Source organism: Vidua chalybeata, chromosome 15, assembly GCF_026979565.1.
Source record: "Vidua chalybeata isolate OUT-0048 chromosome 15, bVidCha1 merged haplotype, whole genome shotgun sequence".
Lineage (NCBI taxonomy): Eukaryota > Metazoa > Chordata > Aves > Passeriformes > Viduidae > Vidua > Vidua chalybeata.
Window position 1 is genome coordinate 8,226,283 of NC_071544.1, and position 22,547 is coordinate 8,248,829.

General features: G+C 40.4%; 1 protein-coding gene across 2 annotated transcripts in view; it reads right to left on the reverse strand.

The window, feature by feature from the left end:
- FSTL4 (follistatin like 4) overlaps positions 1 to 22,547 on the reverse strand; it is a 315,751-nt gene that overhangs the window by 10,491 nt on the left and 282,713 nt on the right. The window contains exons 9-13 of one of the 2 annotated variants that reach the window (XM_053956321.1): positions 16,707 to 16,827; positions 10,533 to 10,694; positions 9,373 to 9,507; positions 7,835 to 7,861; positions 2,561 to 2,679 (exon numbers count right to left, since the gene is read on the reverse strand). In XM_053956321.1, the coding sequence (XP_053812296.1) occupies positions 2,561 to 2,679; positions 7,835 to 7,861; positions 9,373 to 9,507; positions 10,533 to 10,694; positions 16,707 to 16,827 (564 nt within the window). The remainder of the gene's footprint in view (positions 1 to 2,560; positions 2,680 to 7,834; positions 7,862 to 9,372; positions 9,508 to 10,532; positions 10,695 to 16,706; positions 16,828 to 22,547) is intronic. The other variant, XM_053956322.1, reaches the window with a different exon arrangement.

The window sequence follows — 22,547 nt, forward strand, 5'->3', positions numbered from 1 at the left end:
ACATGAAATAATTAATTTATCAGGTATCACACTTCAGCCTGGCTCATGCAATGATATTAAACAGCTGGACCTTCTTCAAACTTATATTTAATTTAAATAACCACAGAGCTTATGGATTGATCTTTTGAAGCACACTGTGGTTCATCAAGACATGCAGGGCTGTCAGCATTTATTAGCAACAGAACTATCACTCTGTGCTTTGAAAAAACAGTGATTTACATTAATTGAGTCACTGCTTCATATTTTTCATAAAGTCTTCATTTTCTGCACAGGAGTTTGAAGTCACTTTTGGTCTCACCAACAACTCTCTGCATGTTTGCTACTCCTCATTGCTCTTCCTTCTGCCAAGATGCTTTATTTGAAAGAGCATTTGTGTGGGACCAGGCTGTGGGGAGGAAATGGGGTAAAATGAGAATGAACACATATAAATTTCAGTGAGCAAAACTGTTGATTTTAGACCTTATGTTGGGTAATATTAATTAATGGCCCAACATACCTAATGGAAATGTGATTGGAGCTGCATCAGAGCTTGTTCAGGGAAAGAGGAGATACAACAAAAACCAATGCCAGCACTGTGTCTGTACTGGAGGAATAGAATAGAATAGAATAGAATAGAATAGAATAGAATAGAATAGAATAGAATAGAATAGAATAGAAACTAGAATATCCTGAGTTGGAAGGGACCTACACCATATGAAACAATTATGGATAGAGAGCTGTCACCTGTAAGCAGCACAGCTCTGCTGGCTGAGTGTCTTGGTGGAGACATGAGTAAGAATTGAAGATACAAAACTCAATAACTTGTCTGCATTTTCCTTTCTGTTCCTCCAGCCAGGCTGGGAATCTATGCTACAAGGTAGAAGATGACACAAAAGCTCAGACTTGGGCTTCCAGCAGCCATTCATGTAGTCAGGCACCTGCCAGCCTTCACACTGCCCTCCTCATCCTCAGCTCTCACAATGCAGCATCCACCCAAGCCAAGGGGAGCAGGGAAAAGTTACCAGTCTTTCTGCTACAGGGCTCAGCTGCAGCTGGCTCCATCTGCTTTTGTGCCCTCTATGAGCAAATGAAGCAACCCTTTTTGTAGATCTGCTCCTAAAGCTGGGCTGGTGTCACTGTCTATGTAGCAAATATTCAAGATAGCAAAAGAGAAAAGGGAGAAAAAAATGTCAGTTTTCCCTAGACCAAGGGAAGGGTCCTTGGAGACCTGTAGGAATCCCTCAGAGGTGTCTCTGAAGAGTAGCCAAGTGATGTTAAAAATCCCCCTTATTCACATCAATGTGCTGACATTATTTCCTTAAGTGCCCTCTCTGTTTTGTTCTTTTTGATCTGTTTCTCCAGGCCCACCTCTTCAATATTTACAGTTCTTCAGAAAAGAAACACAGGATTTCTGTCTTTGTAAAGCTTAGGTGTGGCTTAATAGTATTAAGTCCATGGTAAGGACTAGCCTTGGGGTGAGCTTCAGTCTGGACTTCTTCCAAGGTATATTAAAATCTAGTGAAAAAAGACCCCAGTATTAACCACAAATTTATTGAGATTTAGAAAATACTTACTACAGACTCATAAGAAGATCATGACCCATAGCAGCAGAGCTTGACCCAACCTGCAGGGTTCATGACAGTGATTCTAGCCTTTCACTCCTCCCAAAACTGTAATCAAGGCTGAGCCCTTTTTTTCAGAAGAGCCACATTCTTGAGCCACATTTTAAAATTCCCCTTTTAAAAATTAGAAAGTAAGTAAAGGAGTGGCTAAAATAGCATTACTGGATGTATTTCAGCACCTGTGTTTTTTTAAGAACTGACAGTTTCATGAGGATATGCCTGCTGTACGTTCCTATGCAGGAGTACATAGCACAGGTCACAGAACACTGACCTCACAGAGCCTCCAGGCACATGTTATCCCACTGGCCATGTTGAGCTCCACCACCTACAAGCCAGTGCTTGACATTTCTGACACCTGAAAAAATTTTCCTTGTAATTCCTAAAGCAAGGGTTAGGTAAATTCAGTGCAGACAGAAAAGTGCCAACAGCAAACACAGACAGTGCAGTCTCTCTCTCGGTGCAGAAGATGAAGAGGATCTTCATGGCACAACCATTTTCTGGGCATTCTTATTTGCCTCCCTGCTGCAGTTTAACATGGCAAAGCACTTCCAAAGAGCTTCCAAAGTAGCTCCCTTCTTTGCCTACGGAGCCATCAGTAAAAGGAGCACCGGTGAATGATGTGCACATCTCTCTGCTATTGACTTTTGTACCTTCCCTAAAGCCCAGTTACAAATTTGGGGCATGGATAAGTAAAGAGATCAAAAGGACAAATGAAAATCTTTGCTTATGCGATAACTAACCAAATTCTCTGCAGCATTTCAGTAAATCCTCCATGTCAGCCTTAGAACTTACGTGGATCCCCTGATTTTCAAGAGAAGATGCTATACCTCAGGGATGCATGAAGCCCACCAAGCTCCAACATCCCTGTGGCAAACAGGTCCTTTAGCAATAACAACCTTTGAAGAGATTAAAAGAAAGCTTCCCAGCTGTCAGCTGTAGCTGCCGGGTTCAGGACTTACATAACTTGTGAAAATCCTCTCTTCAGGCCTGATATGTCTCTGGATTTCACATTCGCTTGGCTGAAGGACAGTGATCCCATCATCAGAAAAGACATAGAACATATTCCCAACACTCAGGCCTTAAAGGGGGATAAAGAAGAAGAAGTTGGATTCTTTTTTGGTATGCATCCATAGCTGTTAGGATTTTAAAGAACTTGTCCTCCTCTCTCGACAAACAAAATCTGCCTTACATAAAAGTTGGTCATTTGGATGCAGTTGGAGCATTCACAAAATCAAATTTCATGTCACAACAAGGGCTTTAAGGAGTGAAGAGGTACAAACACGTTCAAAAATGCATTGCCTTGGTGGCTGTGGTTGTACCCAAATAATTATGGCTGAGTCTTAAATAGGTACCAAAACAGGATTTGATCCCAAGAAGCCTCTCTGTTGCACTGCTACCCCCTCAGATTATGAATTTGTTTTTTTCCTATTATTTTATTAAAAACAGCTTGACAATAATTTGAAAACTGAAAGACAAGCTTTAGTTAAAATTAAAGTGAAGGTGATCCTGTTACAGACAACTTGACCACTGGTAACTGTGATGTTAAATGGAAGTGTTTTGCATCTGTACCATGAATGGAAATATATAGATTTCTCTATTTTCTTAAACTATCTGAAAGAACTAACTACAGCCACCAAAATAAATACATTTTTGAAATCTTGCAAACTGTAATTCACAAATGTGGAGTAGTTCAGCATTGCATTAGCACTCATTTATCCAACCGGGGCATTCCAGGAGATTTGGAAAACTGGCTGATTGTCATTGCTTTGCCATTAGGAGATTGTGTTTTATCACTTCTGTCATGCTACACGGAATTGCAGTGACAAGATCTTTAAGAAATGTTCAGGATCCTTTCAAACACTCTAGTTTCAAAGATCCAATCATTCCATTTTTTCACACCACCACCAGTAAGTTTTTGCAATGACCACTGTCACCCCTAGCAGTGTTGATAGTGTACTTTATCTGCCAACAATATGGTGATGCTATAATTTGTATCTTCTAATTAATTCCATTTTTCCCATGGAGAAATGAAGTCCCCATTCTATGGCTCTAAACAGTGTTCCATGTTAAAAATTCCCTTTGCTGGTCCTGTGGTGGCAGCTCTAAGTACTGCTCACAGAGACAGAGTTTCTCACATTTCTTAACTGTCTGCAGGATTAAGATCTAAATCATCAGAGGAAATTTGACAGTAAAAATATGGATAATTTGGATAAATGCATTTTTGGAAAATTTTGTAAAACACATTGTATTTAGTAAGGCTAGAAGGGTGTTTTTGTTGCTAAGCCCCCTTCTTTTGATGCCAAATACATAGCTTCAGAGAACAATGTCTCAACATGTGGTGTTTGCTGCACTGACATGGTTCAAATGAGTCTCTGAACCATAGCACAGAAATCCCCAGTTGGGGCATCAGGTGGGTGCAAGAGCTGTGATCCTCAAATGTGATTGCACAGGGCAGGATCATGCATTTAGGAAAAAAGCTCCACTGAGAGTTATTTCATGGACTAAGGGTTATTTTTTCCCCCAGATATATTGGTAACACATTTCATTCAGGCACTTTGGACCAAAACCTGCGCTCCCAGCATCCACACAACTCCCACCTGCTTTAGTGGGATTTGATGAACACATCAGAGGGCAGAATTTGACCCTGCCTGGAATGAGTGCCGACATTTCATAGGTAAAGGATTTCAATCCTAAGAAGTGAAAACAGGCAGGCAATCAATTATGACTACTGTGAAGATGCTTATTATTATTTTCATGCACAAGAGTAGCGTGATTTTTGTCTGATGATCCTATTACAATGAAGGTGTATTTAAGAAGACCTTAATTACCCACAAAAATACTTTGATAAAAAATTTTACCCCAACAGGTTTAGAAACAGAGACTTGGCAAGTTCTACGACTTATTTTACAATAAAATTAGTCCAAGTTTTTTTGCAGACTGATTAAAATATACTACAAATTCCTGAGAGCATTCAGTTACTCTCTTTTTAAAAAAGTTTGTCAGTTTAAATTAAACTACTTTTTTTTTCCCCAGAGATTGAACTTCATACTGATATTTAGACCAAGCAGGATTTTACTAGACAAACTAGGTGTTTTATTGTGACTTGTTTTATTGAAACATTTGCCAAATCCTGGTTGGGGTACATCCTAAACAATCTCATGGACATCAGTAGAACAGACTCAATTTTAATTATACTGATGCAACTCCTTGGTGCAGAGAATTGGGAATTATTTCAGTACAGAGGTGGGCAATGAAGTATTTGCGTTTTTTTATAGTAGTGAGGCAGGTACTAAATTGGGAACTGGGGGACTAATGAGGAGTTTAAAAATTTTTTTTCCTTTTGAATTGAGGACGTTTCAGGTTAGATGACACAACTAGTTAAAAACCCAAAGGCATTATAAAAGGCAAAATACTTCACTTGTATAGCAAAATATCCCTAATATAAAAAAAAAAACATTAAGAATGGGGAAGGTTTCCTAAACATAACAGTTCTTATTTGATCCACTCCAGATCAAGTTGGCTCTAACAAAAACAAACATTGGGAGGACACCCAGTATCAACAAGAGTTTATTTGAGAAATACAGTGTCTCCCTCAGTGTACATTTATACATCCCTCCTTTGAGATCAAAGGGCAAATTTTTCACCATGGAATACTCTCCTCTGATCTGATACTTAAATAGTTTTCCTCAACTTAATCTAAATACTTGGAAATATTTTAGAACTTAAATTTGGTAATGAAAAGGCTTTTAGCTTTTTAACTGCATACACTCACATAACTGCTGATTGCCTGCTGGCACAAAATGCTCCTTTTCTCCAGGTATTAGGTAAGCAATACTCACTACAGAAATGGACACTGTCATGAAAAAAAATCTCTGCTTCATATTTGGGCTACTCATGGCTTTCTCTGGACAAAATTAAAAACTATTTGTACATTGAGTAAATACTGCATGTGCTTCCAGCCCCAGGTTTAACTGGCTGGTTGCCCTACATGCTTTCATTCCTTGAGGTGTTGCTTGTGCATGGTCTGAAAGGTTTTGGGAACAAACTGACAGACTGACTTTTAAAATGACCAAATATTTATATTAAAAGTTTGACTTGCAGCAAAAATTTGTTCTATACCATATTTTGTTTAGGCATTTTCCCAAGGTTTTAATTACTCCAGACCTTGTGGGGATGAGGTAGGAGCTCAAAATCTACCAATGCATTTGTTAATATTGGTACTTTCACATAGTAAGGAATTGAAAGAATATATTAAAATGTAAAACCAAAAATACCATTCCTGTCTTCCAGCTTTCTCTGTGCCAAGATTTCACATGCTGAAGTATATTCTAGAATGAATGTGCCTGTTAAATACTACGGAACAACACAAGCAAGGTAATAAACCCGCTTTACAGATACTGAATTGTTTAGGAACATCAATAGCAGATCTGCTTTCCTGGCCATGTTTTGCCTCAACATTGCTCATACTTTCATTTAAAAAGTGCAAGGTTGATAAGCAGTAAGTCCATCTATTTAGCAAAATTATAATAAGACTTTCTGCAACCAACTTCTCAGCTGTTCTTTAAATATTACTCTACTTCTACCTCTGGTAGGATTATCCAGCTGCTTTCTTTAAAAAGGAGCATAAGGGACACTGTAAATAAACAGCCATGGAGCATCGTGCAGGTGATTCTGGACTGATGAGATGCATGAGAGATTTCATTTACAAGCAGAAGGGAAATAACAATTCTTAGTGCCCATAATGCCATTTACAGGAACATCAGCAGTAAAGACTCCTCACAGCCCTGCAACAGGAACCTGCAGGTGGGGTATTTAGAAAGAAGTCCTGGGGAGCTCTTCTAGGTGACTGAGCCACCTCTCTGATCTCCAGTGAGTTGCATTTGACTTGGGTTGGATTAGAAGGGACTTTAGAAATAAACTAGTGTATTTGCTGTATGTGTCTGTGGCCAACAGTGGCACTGACAGTGTGCACCAGGTGTTTGCACACCTGGCCCAGGCTGCTGTGGTCACCACGCCCTGGCACCTTGTGCCAAACCCAAGCTACCCAGAAAGCTTCCTGCTGAAAGCTCACCTATTGTTTTGGAGTACCTGGAGGCACTACTTACAAAGGGGCTTTGCACCCTCCAAAAGCAGAGTGAGCCTGAAGCCCTTCTTGGAGGAGCAGCGTGAGGGAGTTTGGGTGTTTGCAGGGGGCAGGGGGACATGGCCAGGAGCAGTTTGTCACTGCACAGCAACCTTTCCCACACAGCTTGAAGGACACCAAGGTCTCAGCTGCCTCATAAACATCTGGCAGTTGTAAAGAACTGGTTTACATCTGCACTTCAACCTCAGAACCTTCCTCCAGGGAGTGGATGTCCTGCTCACAGCCCTCCAGGAGCCCAAGGTCACAGGGTTCCCTCTGCACACCTGGGCTCCACACCTACAGAGTCAGATGGACAACCTGCGTGAGAGCCCCTTGGGCTGTTGCATGATGCTTCTTACAGGTGTTTTGGAAATTATGACAGCACAAGCTCGTACAAAATGAGGTGGTTTAAAGGGCCTCCATGATCTCTTTGAGTCAATTAGCTGCTCAGGATGGCTTTTTTTTTTTACTTTGGCTTCCAAGATACACAGTTGTTGACCTTGTGAAGGGCACACTGCAAGTTTGATCAAACTAGAGCTCTTAACTGCCAATTAAAACAAGGAGAAATGGGGCAACCTTTACCCTGCATTGATTCAAAAGATAGAGGGAAGAAAACCTGTTGTGGTTTGGATTTTTGTTTTGCCTAACAGTCAAGAACACAATTTCTGTTGTGCACCTAGAAAACATCAATACATGCTACTGAAAAGGAAGAGCTTGAACTGCTTGCTTAAAAATGCAGTATATTGAATTTATGCCTTACTTGTTCAATTATGGTAATTTGGGAGCACTTCTGACACTTTTGTGATTGCTAATGCAGCTTGAAAATCTCAGGCTACTCACATTTCTGGCAGTATATATAAAATTCATATTTTTATATATTTTATGGCCATCTATTATTTCATTTCATAGTGGGAAAATGCAAGAAGTTATAGGTACAAGAGTGACATCTCTTATTTGAATAATTTAGCTTTTAAAAGTCTGGTCTGTACTTAATCTGGTGACTGTGAAAGTTGATAGGGTTAGTGGCAAGTCAGTGGAGAATGGCCCATCATGGAATTATTAAAGCAGACAAGCACATTATCACTACGACAAAAGAACTTTACTGCAGTACCTTCCTCTCGCCACAGTATGTTTGCAACTGCAGCATCAGAATATTGGGAAAGCCAGAAAATAATCAGGAAAAGAAAAAAACAACAAAACAGTGTCAAAACTTTCATTGTATCAAGTAACTGAACAAATACGCATGTTTACATGAACTGTTTAATTGGTGAAAATTTTGTAACATTCATTCAAATAAAATACCAGGAAAGACAGAGAGTTCTAAATACATTTGCTCCTTCTAGAGACAATTAAGAAACTTTGACATGGGAAAAATCCTTCCTGAAATGAAGGCAGCTGTGCAAAGATCAATGACCTACTAAAGAGAAGCTGTTACCTTCAAATGCAGCTGCAGGTGTGGTACAGCCTGTGGTTTTCTGTGCAGGTTCAATGAGGGAACACAACATGGAATTATAGACTCATTAAGGTTGGATAAAGCCTCTAAGATCATCGAGTCCAACCATTAACCCAGCACTGCCAGGCCCACCAGCATCTTTCGCAAGAAGCCTGAGACTGGCAGCTACAGCAGCTGCACCCTTGGCTGCACTGTCTCTTGGAACTTCATGCAACTGCATTCTTTCAGGACTCACATAAGCTTTGAAAGTACACCTGCATTTGAATTTCTGTTCCAGATAGATCCAATTATTTCTCAACATACTGTAATTTCCCTTGCTCAAGTATTCAAGGGAAAATGACCACTATTAACAAGAGTACATAAATCTAGTTAATGAGGAGCAGGATATCTTTTCCTAAGATTTTTCTTGAAAGCCCATATTTATGGGTAACTTTGTTTCAATTCTTGCTTTATATTAGCAGCCAGAAAAGCAGCAAAAATCCCATTTGCACCTAGACTTTTAGTATCAACATAAACCCAGGTAATCTCCCAGGCAGTTAAGAAGGCAGAACTTGGAGAGATCAGGCCTCTGGGAGCTTTTCTACTGGGAAAACTGATCACCTCCTTCAGCAATTCTGTTTTTGGGTCAGTGTGGTCAAGATAGCACTGCTGCACACCTATGGGAGATGTGGAAAGAGTAGCTGGGAGAGTATTTGTCTTTGAGGTGGAAGATAATTTTATGCTGAGGGAAACCTATTTTGCCAGTCAGTGATGTAAAAACAAATAAAATAAATATATTAATCAAAATATTTTTCAGACATCTAAATATTCAAGAATTTTGACTGTTAACTGGCTTCAAAAGAAGTCTTGTACAGAAATCAATGAGATTTATAGAATTCAACAAAATATTACATTTTGGATTCCCTGATATCTGGAACTATTACCAATTTGTTACTCCAATAAAGCTGTTACCCATCACACCCAGTATACTTCTGGCACATGAAAGACGCCATCTTCCTGGACCAGATTTTACCTTCTCTGCATGATTCCTACCCCCAAAACGTGTCCAATCCTCTGATCAAAGTGCATTCAGAACTGTCATTACCTTATGTAAGATCCAACTTACTGCATGCAATAGCCTGAACTATTAATTTACATGTATACCATCACATTCCAACACTATTTAAAGAAAGGAATACACGGAAAATTGAGCTTACGGGTCTTTCTCGCTGAATCCTCGATGAAAAGGGAAGAGATGTCCTCATCCACTCCCACCTCATTTTTAGCAATGCAGGTGTAGGCACCAGTGTCTTCATAGCGAACACTACTGATATGAAGTTCACTTCCATTTGCTGTAAGAAAGACACTCATAAACAGTGCTCCTCACTGCTGCTAATTGCTGTCCCTGTCTTAATTGCCTTCCACTGCCACAGCCTCCCGGTGACAGGTCGACAGGGTGGTTTCACCCCACTGTGTTTCCCCCTATTTGACTAGAGGTTTTTGGGGATTCTCATGGGAGCTGAATGTCTTGCTTCTTTCCATCAGCACATACACGCTCCACACCAGAAAAGAACAAAGAACAATCTCAAGTCAAACGATAAATTACATTTCATTTATTTCTTCTTTTTGTTAGAAAAGTGCTTTGGCTTTAGTGAAGAAAAATTAATTTCAATTTTGCAAACTGTTTTTCATCAGATCACCAAAAAACTTGGGTTTAAATGGGTCTCTCTACAGTTCCTCCTACCATTTTCCTTCCTACAGTGGGACCAATGCCTAAAACCTTTGGAACATGTTGAGATATTGTATGTGTCATTCAGCAATATCAGTGCTACCAACACAAGCTGAAGGGCACAATCTACCAAAGCCAGACTGGGGCATATGTTGAGGATGGGATTAATATTTTTACACAGAAAATTGCAAATAAATGTTTTTGCCTTTTGCTATGCCTTTGCACCCTCATTCAAATGGGGACCTACGGGGGTTAAAAGCCCGATTCCTTCAGCAGGGCCGAGTGGGAGACTGATTCTAAGCTGACTTGCATCCAGTGTGGGCTTAGACATGAACAAATAATTTAATGAATTTCTCTTCAAATAATTTAATACATTTCTTTTCTGCTGTGCTGTACACAGGAAGCAAGGCAGTGAAGAAACAGGCAGGTTGTCTTTGAATAGAATGCAATTACCACTTACATCAATCAATAGTGTATTTCCCAGGAAATTCACAGGAGAAAGAGATAAAAAGAAAGAACAGGGGTTTTATAACACAATTTCCAACAACTGTGGCTTAGCAAAGTACAAGAACTTCTAGTTTAAAGTGCAAAATAATCCTCCTTAATCCCTGTCTACAATACTTTAATTAATCAAAATTCTGTTCTTACCGAGGAGCGATAGTTGTTTGGATAGTTTTGGCATGATATCAATGCCGTTCTTTAGCCAGGTAATTCGGGGATTAGGGATGCCTTCAGCGTGACATTTCAGGCTTGCAGACACGCCCGGCTCCTGCGCCTGCGTTTCGGGGTAGACGCGGATCACCGGAGGCACTGCGGGAAGCAAGGAATGGGGGACTTGAGACCCGCGGCGGGCTCGAGAGCCACTGCTGTCCTGCAGTGCCACGAGGGGCTCTGAGCTGAGAACCACGGAGATAAGCTTGGTCTGGCTGTCAGTGCAAGCTACAAGAATGATTTCTCTACAGCTTGACTTTGGGGGCAGAAAATAGGAAAAAATACTTTTGCAAGCACTGGCATATGAGAGAAGCTGAGGATGCCCCATCCCTGGAAGTGTTCAAGGCCAGGCTGGACAGGGCTTGGAGCAACCTGGTCTAGTGGAAGGTGTCCCTGGCCATAGCAGGGGGTTGAATTGAGATAGTGTCTAAGATCCCTTCCATCCCAAACCAGTCTTTTCTTTAACAGAAAAGAGTAAACTATATACCAATGCCAGGGAGCAACCTTGCGATCCAATTCTGTATTTAGACTGTTCTTGCTTTCATTGAGTGACTAACTGAACTTAATAATTGGATTAAAAGCTAACATGGGTACTCCCATATTTAAAAATTAAAGTATAAACTCCAGGTCTTCATTGACTCTAGGAGGGAATTTGAGTTCTTGCCTAAGAAAAATAACTTAATCTTCAGTATTTAATTAAATATCCATCAGGAAGTAGACTGTGTATTCATTACCTCTTATTCTGAACAAATAAAGTGTTTATCAATTGCTTCTTTTCACTGAGAGGTTTTCAAAACATGACTCACCTTGTTCATGAAGGCACTCCTGAACTATTTAATATACTCCATTGGCAGAACAACTAATTATATTACAATTTCAGAGACGTTCATTGATTTTCAATCATCTTTCCTTCACTGCTCAAACCAACAAGGCTTAATACTACCCATTAACTATTTCTTAACAATTTACTTACACACTTAAAAAAAATTGCAATATTTCAACATCAGTGAAAGATAACAATGAGACTCTTTCATCTTGAGGGAAAAATAAAAGGAAATGTGAGGATGACTCATACCATGGCCGATGGTATTTGTGTTTCACAATGAAACAGTCAACTTTTCTATGAGATTAGGAGATTTTGGGATTAATGATGTAGCTGTTGAAAGCTGTACAGTTTTGTAAAATCATGGCCAGAGTCCAATGTGGATGTGTCCAGCCTGGATGGGATGCTACTAGTAACATTTTTTGAATGAAATTATTTAGTAAGTGAGGTCCATTGAAGGCCAACATGATTTATTTAGACTCACAGCTGAAAGACAGCGTGCTTCCTACAAATGCAGAGGAAAAAGATTTACAATATTCAAGAAAGTCTGATTCTCACATCCTGGTGAAATCAACTGACTTCACTGAGATCTCACATGGCCACAGGCACCAGAGAATTTTTACTCCAAGCCAAGTGTCTTCTCACTTGCCAGCTCTCAGAGACAGCCCACCCCAGTCATCACCTATTTAATGCTCTCAAAGCCATTATGGGTTGTTATGTCCTTAATACTGTTTGCTTTAGGCTTTCCTGCTCATCTGGGCAGCTGTGCCAGCGCTTCCCAGGCTGGTCACAGCCATCAGCTCCCCAGAATCAGGGCACCCCTTCACCAAACTGACTGTACTTTGATCTCTCATGTTTTTGCCTCACACCTTGATAGTCTGCACATGAATAATCCACTTATTTTACCCGAAGGGCTACAAACACAATAGATTTATCCTGCCAAAGGTAGCTCACAGGTCCTAGACACTGAATCAATGCTCTGCATGAAAATTAACTTAAAATTACAGCAAGGTATCTTTTCAAGAGTGATTAATAAGGAAATTGTTTGTTTTCACCTACAAAGAATATGTGCTTCACCTCCATTTCTGCTCTCTTATCATTTTCCTTCTCCTTCTATTTTTAAACCTTTTATTTCTTCTCCCTTGTCTTACATAATTCACTGCAAAGGTAAATTATTGCATGCAAATGCCTTGTGATAACAGCAAACTGCAGAATATATTTTTATTGTCCTTGCTACAAATTAATACATTCCAGGTAAGCACATTAAACTTGCAAAGATTTCAGTTCCAGACTTTGGGATATATGGATTACCCTTTGCTTTTTCCCTTGGTGAATATATATCATTGCTAACCATTACTGTGTCTGCAGCCAAGGGCAATATAAAAATGCCATTATCTTAAGCAAAGTAGGAAGAAAGAGGCATTGAAACAAGCACGAGATTGGGTAGATTGCCTACTACTGCATACTGAGCAGCACCTCAGTGGTGAGCAGACCAATTCATTACTATAAAACAGCTCAAGTGATAAAGCACACGATGAGCACAGATGGTGGCACCAAGGCCCAAAGACATCCATTGCTGCTGCAGGAACTCTGTACTCCAGGGTGTAACAATAATTAACAGATTAATCATTTACTCGAGATGTTTTACTCTTTCCATTTATGATTTGAAAGGAGTTTGCAGCATTTTATGTTTTCTCTTGAAAAGCCACATTAATGAAACATCCGTGTTTGTAACATCTTGCTTATGGGAAAATTTGTCCTATTGGACCCTTATAATCAGGCTGAGGATCAAATGGCTTTTTAAAAACTATTTTCAAGGAATAAAGTGTTCTGATTTATGCTGATGTTTTCCTGAGTGCAAGGACCAAGGAAAATGATGCCCTATACCCAGCAGTCTCTTGATTTGCCAACTATCAATTTTCATAGTTGATTACTATTTTATGAGATTCTTTATCCTCAGGACCTCTTTTTTCCTCTTGAAAGTGCTAAATTGCTTCCTCCCTACAGTTAGTGTATACTGTACACATTTCCCAAGCAATATCCATACATAGGAGAGAACATAATTTTCCTACTGTTCTTGGCTCCTCCTGATCAAAGATACAGAATGCAAGATAAACTTTTCATTCTTAAACCATTTAAACATTGCCTTTCAGCAATTTCTTTTCCTCCAAAGATCTTAAGGGCAAGCTGTATAAATACACTGACTTAAATTTTACTAGTAACTGTGAATTCTAAGATTGATGAGCTCAACCAAAGCTCTCACATCAAACTGGCTGCATTTCACATGTGCTTCATGCTTCATGTCCAGATGTGAGCCAGCAGTTTGGGGCATTCACCTGGTGACCTTCACATTTTCTGCTGAAGAGAATTCTCATCTCTGCTTGTCAAAATAAGCATCTGGATCCACCCCTGTTATTTGGGATATCCTGAACCATCTGACACAAAGGGAAACACTGCATAGCATTTGGCAGGTGAGTAGTAGTAGAGCACCAAATCTCAGAAACATTTAATGTTAAAATTGGGCTGCAAACTTTCTATTTAAGCTTGTATTTCCTTATTTTCTATATTACCTCATCAATTTAAGAATCCAGTTTAAAGTTCTAAAAAGAGGCAAAGAAAAAATAAGTTAAAGAGCATCTAATATGTTGGATAAAAGCAGAGGAAGAGAGCACATGTAACTAAGATCAGACTCTTTGGTGAGCTTACTGATGTGTCTTAGAGGGAACAGTAAGGCAGGGCCCAGGTGCTATGGAAAAGGACCCAAGGATGCTGGAAGAATTACTGCAGCTTTGAAAACACTGAATTAACTGAAAAACAGTCTAAAAATTAGAACCTGCCTGTAGAGACACAGCGGTCTTGGGAAGGGTGGGGGATAAACTCTTACTTCCAGCTGGATCTTCTTTCTCTATTATCTCCCAACAGACAAATGTGGGAGGTGTGAAAAGAAAAATTCCAATAATTTTCACAAAATAAAAAGCACCCATGTTTTTGATGTTGAAAGTAGAACAGTGCCTCCCTAGAGGAGACAGGCAAGCAGATACAGATGAGTTCTGGCTGATTTGGTTCTGTCACATTCTCTTACCATTTCAGTCCAATACAGGAAAGCAACAAAAACCCTTCCATGCTGAAGATGGAGTTTTTAGTTTGATACAGACAGACAGAGACAAGCCCCAGCACTGAACAGAGCCCATCAACTACACTTAGATTCTCAGCATCTTCACTCAATTCAGTTTGGCTCAGTTTCTTCCCACTACTCCTGTCAAGAAAAATTCCTCCATTTGTCCTTTAAGTTACTAAAGACCGAGGTTTCCCTGTGAAAGGCTCTGCCTTGGGAATATTCCAATGCATTTGAAGCAAACAACGTTGTCCTGCCATCAGGGCTGTCACCCTCGCATCGGCTGCTGAGGAAACTGTGACACAGGCACAAAAGGAGGGAATGTAGTGATGTGGGCAGCCACATCAAGAATTGCAAAAACCCAGCTTTGCAAAGCCTAATGGCTCACATAGGAATATCAGATGCTGTGAGACAAAGATTTCTAGACCCTGCAGTGTTTTCTAGTTGATATCAGAATGCAAGGCTTTTTATTCTGTATTTAGTGACTACATAGCATATTAAGAAGCCCACATAGATAGTGGTTTTTGTATAACAGCATTTTTCTTTTGGTAAGAAAGCCCCCATGCAGCTATGGTATGAAACTTCCACTTAAAAAGAAAATGTGATCTTTCAATAACAAGCTAAATCTAAGTGGCAAGCGTGAGTATGGAACAGATCACCCCCTCCCCACACTCCATCCAGCTTTCCTCTCTTTCTGGTTTAAGTTTCAAAGCCTTTGGGTCTTCTATTCTCAGTGCTGATAAAGTCTACATTGTTGTCTGCCAACTAAACTCCATTCAGGCCTCATAATACATCACATAATAGACATGGGATTAAGTTGTTAGCTGGCTTTTCTTTCAACTGCCATTCATCACACAAACAGCACTTTGAGGAAGGAAACCTATTTTCTCAGCTGCAGCATACACGACTTAGTTATCCACATTGCTGAGATTTACAAATTATTTTCTCAAAAGATAACAAATTATTATGTAGAGACATTAAGTCAGCTTTCATTCAGATCAACCACATACTTTGTGCTCTCCTCCAGGTACTCATGGGGTGGGGGGAGCACTTACACATGTCCAGCAGACCTGAGCTGCAGTCAAAACAAAACCTCATGTCCACCACAGCTCTTCTTAAAATGCATAAGTATCCCTCTTCACTGTTTCTCCTCTCACTACTGACCTCTGTGTAACTACTGCTCTCACTAGCTGAAAGCTCTCCTTTTTGCAGGCCAACACACGCCTAGAGAAAGGACTAAATATTAGTTTTCCTTATAATATATATACTCTGTAGTAAAGTTACTGAATTTTCCTTAAAAAAATACTTTCCTCACAGAGTACATCCCATTGTGTACATCCCATTTCATACCAGAATGAACTCACAGTTAGTAATGGGTGACCGTGTCCCCTGTTCTGGAGACACTGCTGGGCATCATCAGCACATGTGAAAAAGGGTCAGAAGTTGGAAAATGCTGGTTGCAGCTGTGGAGGTGGATACTCTGTGGGCTGGTCCCTCGATGAAATGCTGGCTTAATCTAATGTAATTTTAAATTAAATCCGACTGAATGAGTTTGAGGTCAGGAGACAGATAGTGAGCACCTGTATATAAGTTCCACCAGGGGATGGAGGTGCATAAGAATGCTGGAATGTGGACTGTGTGATTCTCTCACCTGTAAAATGATTTGCCCTCATTTTGCAATCCAGTGAGCCACTGTAAACAGCCCTCAGCAAACCAAGCTCAGTACAGCCAGGTAATAACCTGGATATATATCTGGGAGTTAGCTGGTTTTGGAAACACTGCTGTATTTATTTAAATATCCTGGGCTATTTCATGCAACAGAAATTATTTTCTGGAAGAAGAAATTATTGAGGCAACACTTCTGTTGACAAAAGTAGTAATTACTTTAAGAGATGCTTGGAAATGCTGCTCTTAACTCTATGGAAATGTCACTGACAGCTTGTTTAAAAGTGAAGATACCTCCTGAAGCCCAGGTAATTATACACATCCCCCCTTGACACTTTTATTTTTGACTGCTTGTGTGACAGTGCGAGTGAGCCAACCTCAGGCTGCATTTGCTCTCATGCACAGATAATTTGAGCTGTGGCTTTACACATCTCAGTGTGAATGAGGTTAACACACAACTTTTCTTAAGGAATGTTTTCATGGAATGTCATATATGCCATTTACTAACCATTCACCTGAAGGATGTGGGTCTGATACAGCTCTTCATAGCCGTAGGCATGACAGGTGTAATTGCCCATGTGAATAGTTGTTACCTTGGTGATGTAGAGGGAATCATCTTCTCCAAAATCCTGAATGGAACAAAAGACAGGAAAGGTGCCTTATTATTTAGTAACAATATTTTAAGCACTACATGAATGGATACTACCTGTTCAGAGGTTTTGATAGCAATGCAGCCTGGGGACACAGCTTGAATTTTGAACAGTAGGCTATAAAGTTCATAAATCAACACACACGGAGAAAATGAGCAGCAATTTAAGAGTAAGGTAAAGTGACTCATCTGAGAATATGAACTTTTGTGCTTGTTGCTAACAAGGTGCTCTTTGCACATAAAAAAAGATGGCCATTTCCAGCTGTTTAATTTATGGGGGAATTTAATAACTACCTGTTAACCTCAGGTGCATAAAATGCTAACATTTGGGTGGGTTAAGGTTTCCTTTATCTGTGCTGGTTCTCAGAAAATGCACTGCAGCCTTGAGACTTGATGAAAAAGAACTGAAGCTCTTTGTCACTTATCTCAGACAATATCCTAGGCAGGAGACATGGAAGAACACAAAAAGCCTTTTCTCAAACATACCTGTTTAGTTCTGTAACTGCTTAACAAGTGTATTTCTTCATCCCCTTCATCTTCCTAGACCTGCTCTTGCGCTGTTTCAATTTTTGATTACAGATGGGAAGGATTGAGTTATTAGACATATTTTTGCCATTTGAATACGTTGTACAAGTACCCTACTTAGGAATTTATTTCAATTCATTATTTATTTGTTAATGTCAATGTTTATTTACTGAATTACAGCTAAGAGAACCGCAGCACTGATGGCTAAATGAAGCAGCTTCTCTTGTTACTCCACCAACCTTCAGATTCTGCAGCTTCAGAGTGTTTGTGTTTCTATGCAAACTGAGGAGGATACATTTAAAAACAGTTCATGAGCTGAAAGAATGATTTTTCTGTAATCATCCCCATGTACGAAGTATGCTAAATTGAACTCTTTGAGTAATTTCACTGCAATATTATGGGAAAATTCAACTTTGACTCGGGGTGGCACAAACCCAGTACAACAAGGTGAATGTTGGAGAGTGGTTGTGTTTATGAAGACACAAGGACTTGTTTTCAAAGTGCCAATGTGCAGCTGGAAGCCAGCCTGCAGCTCAGGGTGTGCAGGGGAAGCCCTTCCAGGAGGTCCTGCCTGCTGCCACCCTTGTGTCTGGGACTTGCAGTGAGGAGGTGACAGCTCATTGCCTCCTCTGCCCTGGCAGAACCCACCAGGGGGGAGAGGTTAGACAGGAGCATCACTTTGATCTGCTGGCTTGGAGTCAAGAACTTGGGTCCTGATTGCTTTGTGCTGGAGGAAGGGAATCCACACACAGAAGTTCTGATACTGCTCCTTCCCTGCTGCACCCATGGCAGCTCCAGCACTATAAGGAACCATCCACATCCACCTGCTGCTGCCAACCCCTGCCAAGGACTCAGAGATCACAGGAAGGAATTGTTTGATCAGTGGATGGGCGGATTTCTAAACCCAAACCTTTTGGGGCTCCTTACATCTCACATTTCCTGCCTCTTCAGGGTGCATGTGCTTTGCAGTTTGAACCTTCCTTTCCAGACACCACCCTTTGAACATTTTTTGAAGGAAGCTGTGATTCTGCAGCAGACGTGCAATGCCAGCTGGCACCCTTCAAGAGAAGTACAAAACAGCAGTTTTGGATTGCAGTCTCATGCAGTATGGATTGATCTGGCACTACTTCTGTCAGCTCGTGAATCTTCTCCAAAATCTTCTGTCTGGCACTGAGAAGCATCTTCATGCCTCACCTCTCTGTGGCAGGTCAGCACTGGCAGAGGGGAGAGAATTTTGAGAGCTTGCCTGGTTTTTAGACATGTTTTAAAGCAGGTTGAAAGAGAGCACTAAGAAATAAGGAGTTTACTGGCAGGACACAACCCTTCCCAAAGCACAGACCTTCACCTGAGAGGGTGCAGACACATCCACAATCATAACCTGGTACTGCTGGCTGTGCTGCTCCAATGGGCAAATGTATGAACAATTATAAAGAATCAGAGTAAATCCATAGATGATCTGAAATCCATTATCTGTAATTAAAAGTATCTCAGATATCATTGTCACCTTGGTGTCAGGCATCTACGCTATGGGATAAGCTGGCTAAGATATCCAATACACTATTACAGATATCTACTCAAAAAGATGCACGAGTAATTGCTAATGGAAAAGATATCAACCCTGTTCAAATGGTATTTGCATGAGACACAGAAAATGCTTGCACTGGAGGGGACTTAATAACAGTTTTTGTAAGTTAAAAGAAACTAAAACTGAGTTTAGATTAATAAAAGCAGGATGGCTATTTTAGTAGAATAATTTAGTCCAAGGAGTTGTGGAAAAACAGGACAATATAATCTTCTCTATTTAAGTATGTTACTTCCTTTAAAATATCACAGAAAAATATTCTGAATGCTTGGTTTGTGCTCTGTAATTGTCTTTTTAAGGATGATTGGGTTTTTTCCAATTCAGACAAATGTATTAATATAAGCAAAAACCCTTGCAGAACCAAACAGGTGCAACACAATTGTATTAACTTCCTTTCCAAATGTGTTTTTTCTTGAAAAGAGGGCCTTATATTTGTAAAAGCAAAGTTTGTGACTTTCAAAATCTATTTTCTGACTTCTGGTGTTTAAAGAAAGTTATCAAAGATGATTTCAGTTAGCACCATATCACCATGTCAGCCACAGAAGGGAATTATCAACCCTGTATTAGAACCTGCAGACACTGTCAGTCCATATATAACTATAACAATATTAAGATTTGAAAGTGTTTACAATTGGGAAGGAAAAAGAGATTGTGGCATTAAATGTTTAATACTGAACCTTTTGTTGCTACAAAAAGTAGACTGAATTCTCTAACAAATTAATGACTTTCTGTGTGTTTATTGCAGCTCACGGTTTTCTCCTAGTGTTTCCCTGTGGATATAGTTAGTACATTAGGATTGCACTGTTACATTTTCTATCTATGGATGCATTCTTATGCACAAGCACTTTCTTTGTGTATTTCATAAGGGTGTATTTGGAAGTGCTGTAAAAACCCAAGCCCTGGAGCATTAAGAAATGATGAGTCTTTGATTCCTTAATAGCCTCTAACTTCACATCTTGCAGTCAGGAGCGCTGTGTTGCACTTGGAAGCTGTGAGATGTCTTTGGGATGTGTCCCATATCCCCCTCCATGCTGCACTGCCTCTGGGAGCTCTGAGGAGCTGCTCAGCTGCTCCCAGGCCACTGCCCTGTGCTAACAGGGTGTGAGTGAGCACTGACAGCTGCTCAGCTGCTGCTCTGGTTTGCTGGCATGTGGAAGGGGTGGGCAGAGGGAATGGGAATGATTTACCATGGGAAAAAGCAGAGGAAATAATTTCACATATTTTGACTCAGTTCAGATGGCTTTTGCTTGTTAAGCCAGCTCTCCAAGTCACCACAAGCCTGAAAGCAGACAAAGCAGAACAAAAACATCTATAAAACTGATGCAACATAATTCTTCTCTCTCCAAATCTATCCCAGCTTTAAAACTGAGTATTTCAGGGCTGTCTGGGAGGCTCAGCAAGTGCTGCACACCCCAGGGAGCTGTTACTGCCCTACTTGACCCCAGTAATGCCCCACAGTGAATTGAAAAGACATCTAAATGTATCATCCCCTGACAAAGAACAGGCAATTGGGAGAAAGGCAAAAACAGCAAGTTCTGAGATTTACTTTGGTTTTCCTAATTTACCACGGAAGGTGAATTGTCATGGAATCATGGAAAGGTTTTGGTTGGAAGGGACCTGTAAGCTCATATGGTCCAACCCCCCTGCCACCTTTCACCAGACCAGGTTGCTCCAAGCCCCATCCAACGTGGCCTTGAACACTTCCTGGGATGGGATGTCTCTGGAATGGATGTGGGTGCTCAGGGATGGGGTATCTCACCATTTTCTTGTGAAGAGGAAGAAAGAGAAGAGATGGAACTAGAGGGAGCACCCATCTAACTCCACAGAGTCATACACCCTGCATCAAAGCAGCCAGATAAGGGCAAGGTGTTCACCACCTCTACCTTACGAATTTCATTATAAAGTAATTCTTTGAATAAAAGAAATTCAGAAAGATATGCTTATAATTTCTCATAATTGATAAAGTCAACTAGTGGCAGCTGATAAATTGACTTCTCCAGCAGCACATATCACCTTTTTTCTCCCTTTTTCAAATAAGTTCTCTGTTCTTCATGAGCTCCTTTCATGTCTTGCATTTACCCTTCAACTAAAGGATTAATTAAATGACCTCAGAATATATTTTAACTTTTCAAGATTTAAAAGGATGCATCACCCTGCATTTTACATTGATAACAGCTTAAAAAATGTAGTTGCCCTAAAAAAATAACAAAGCAGATCCTAGAAAATTGATATATATCTTTTTTTTTTTGGTACATTATTTCCTTTCCTTTCCATCACTACTGATTACCCAAGGCATTGGTCTTTCCAAACACAAGATTTTTCATATTTATTTATCCCATTCCCATTCTAATGCATTCCCTGGTCATGCACTCTGCCGTGGTTCAGAGACACCGTGCTCAGAGATGTGTAAAACATTGCATATTACTTGTAAATCTTGTTCACATTCTGTCTCAAGTGAATTCCAGCCTGTGATTGTAACACCACAAATCTCCTGCTCTGACACCCAAGAAGGAGCTGGCAGAGAGGAGCCACATTAACCCTGCATGCTGAGCTAGCTGTGATGCCACAGGGCGCAGGGCACTGCCACCCACCTTTTGCCTGTTTCAGATGCATTTTCATGAAGCTTTCTAACATGCCTTAGGGTTGTTCCAACATTTTAAACCCTTTAAATTTTTGTCAAATTTGTAATTTCTTGGTTTTCAGGAAGTTTGAAGAGGAATAAGCATAGACGCTTCTTATTTTTTAGGTTAACTTCCAGCTGCTTGAGAAAAAGCCCCAAACCTGTCTTCAAACCATAAAGAGGAAGAAGAAACAGGAAAGTCAATCCTACTGACATGAAGGCAGAGATTGCCCACATCCCCAGCTCTCAGGAAGGGCACGCTGGCACCAGTCACCCCACAGTATGGCACTGTGGGTTATACACTCAAGCCATTTACACCCACACAGTGATTTTAACCATCCAAGTTAGATATTGAATGCTCCTAATAAATACTGGGCAGGAGGGAAGCCCTAAAGATAGTAAATTCCCTCTCACCATGATGGTTTAAAAGTGTTCATAGCAGAAATAATGGCAGAGGGAATGAAGTTCCCTGAGTGGTTCTTCTCTTGGGAGATTTGCTTTCCAAATACTAGTATTACTCCTATACTAATAATAATTCACTTCATTTTTAACCCCCCTCCATTTCAGCCCTTTCCCAAGCCCAGGGAAGCTGGAGACCTTCTCCACGTGGTTTCAGTGCCTACTGACAAAACCAGTCCTGGCAAAGGGGCTTGCCGGTGTCACCAGTTTTCCACTAGAACCCCAGAATGGTTTGGGTTGGAAGGACCTCAAAGCTCATCTTGCCCCAGCTCCCTGCCATGGGCAGGGACACCTTCCACTAGACCAGGTTGCTCCAAGCCCCGTCCAACCTGGCCTTGAACACTGCCAGATGAAGACAAACACCATCCTGATCTCACAATCACCAGCAAAGCAACTAGTTCACACTAAAAAAAGCTTGCCTGATCCTCAGTGTCCTAGAAATCTCTCTCTGATAATGTTTACAGGATTTTAAAACAAAATGTACCCAAGCATTTAATGAGATTATTATTATGCA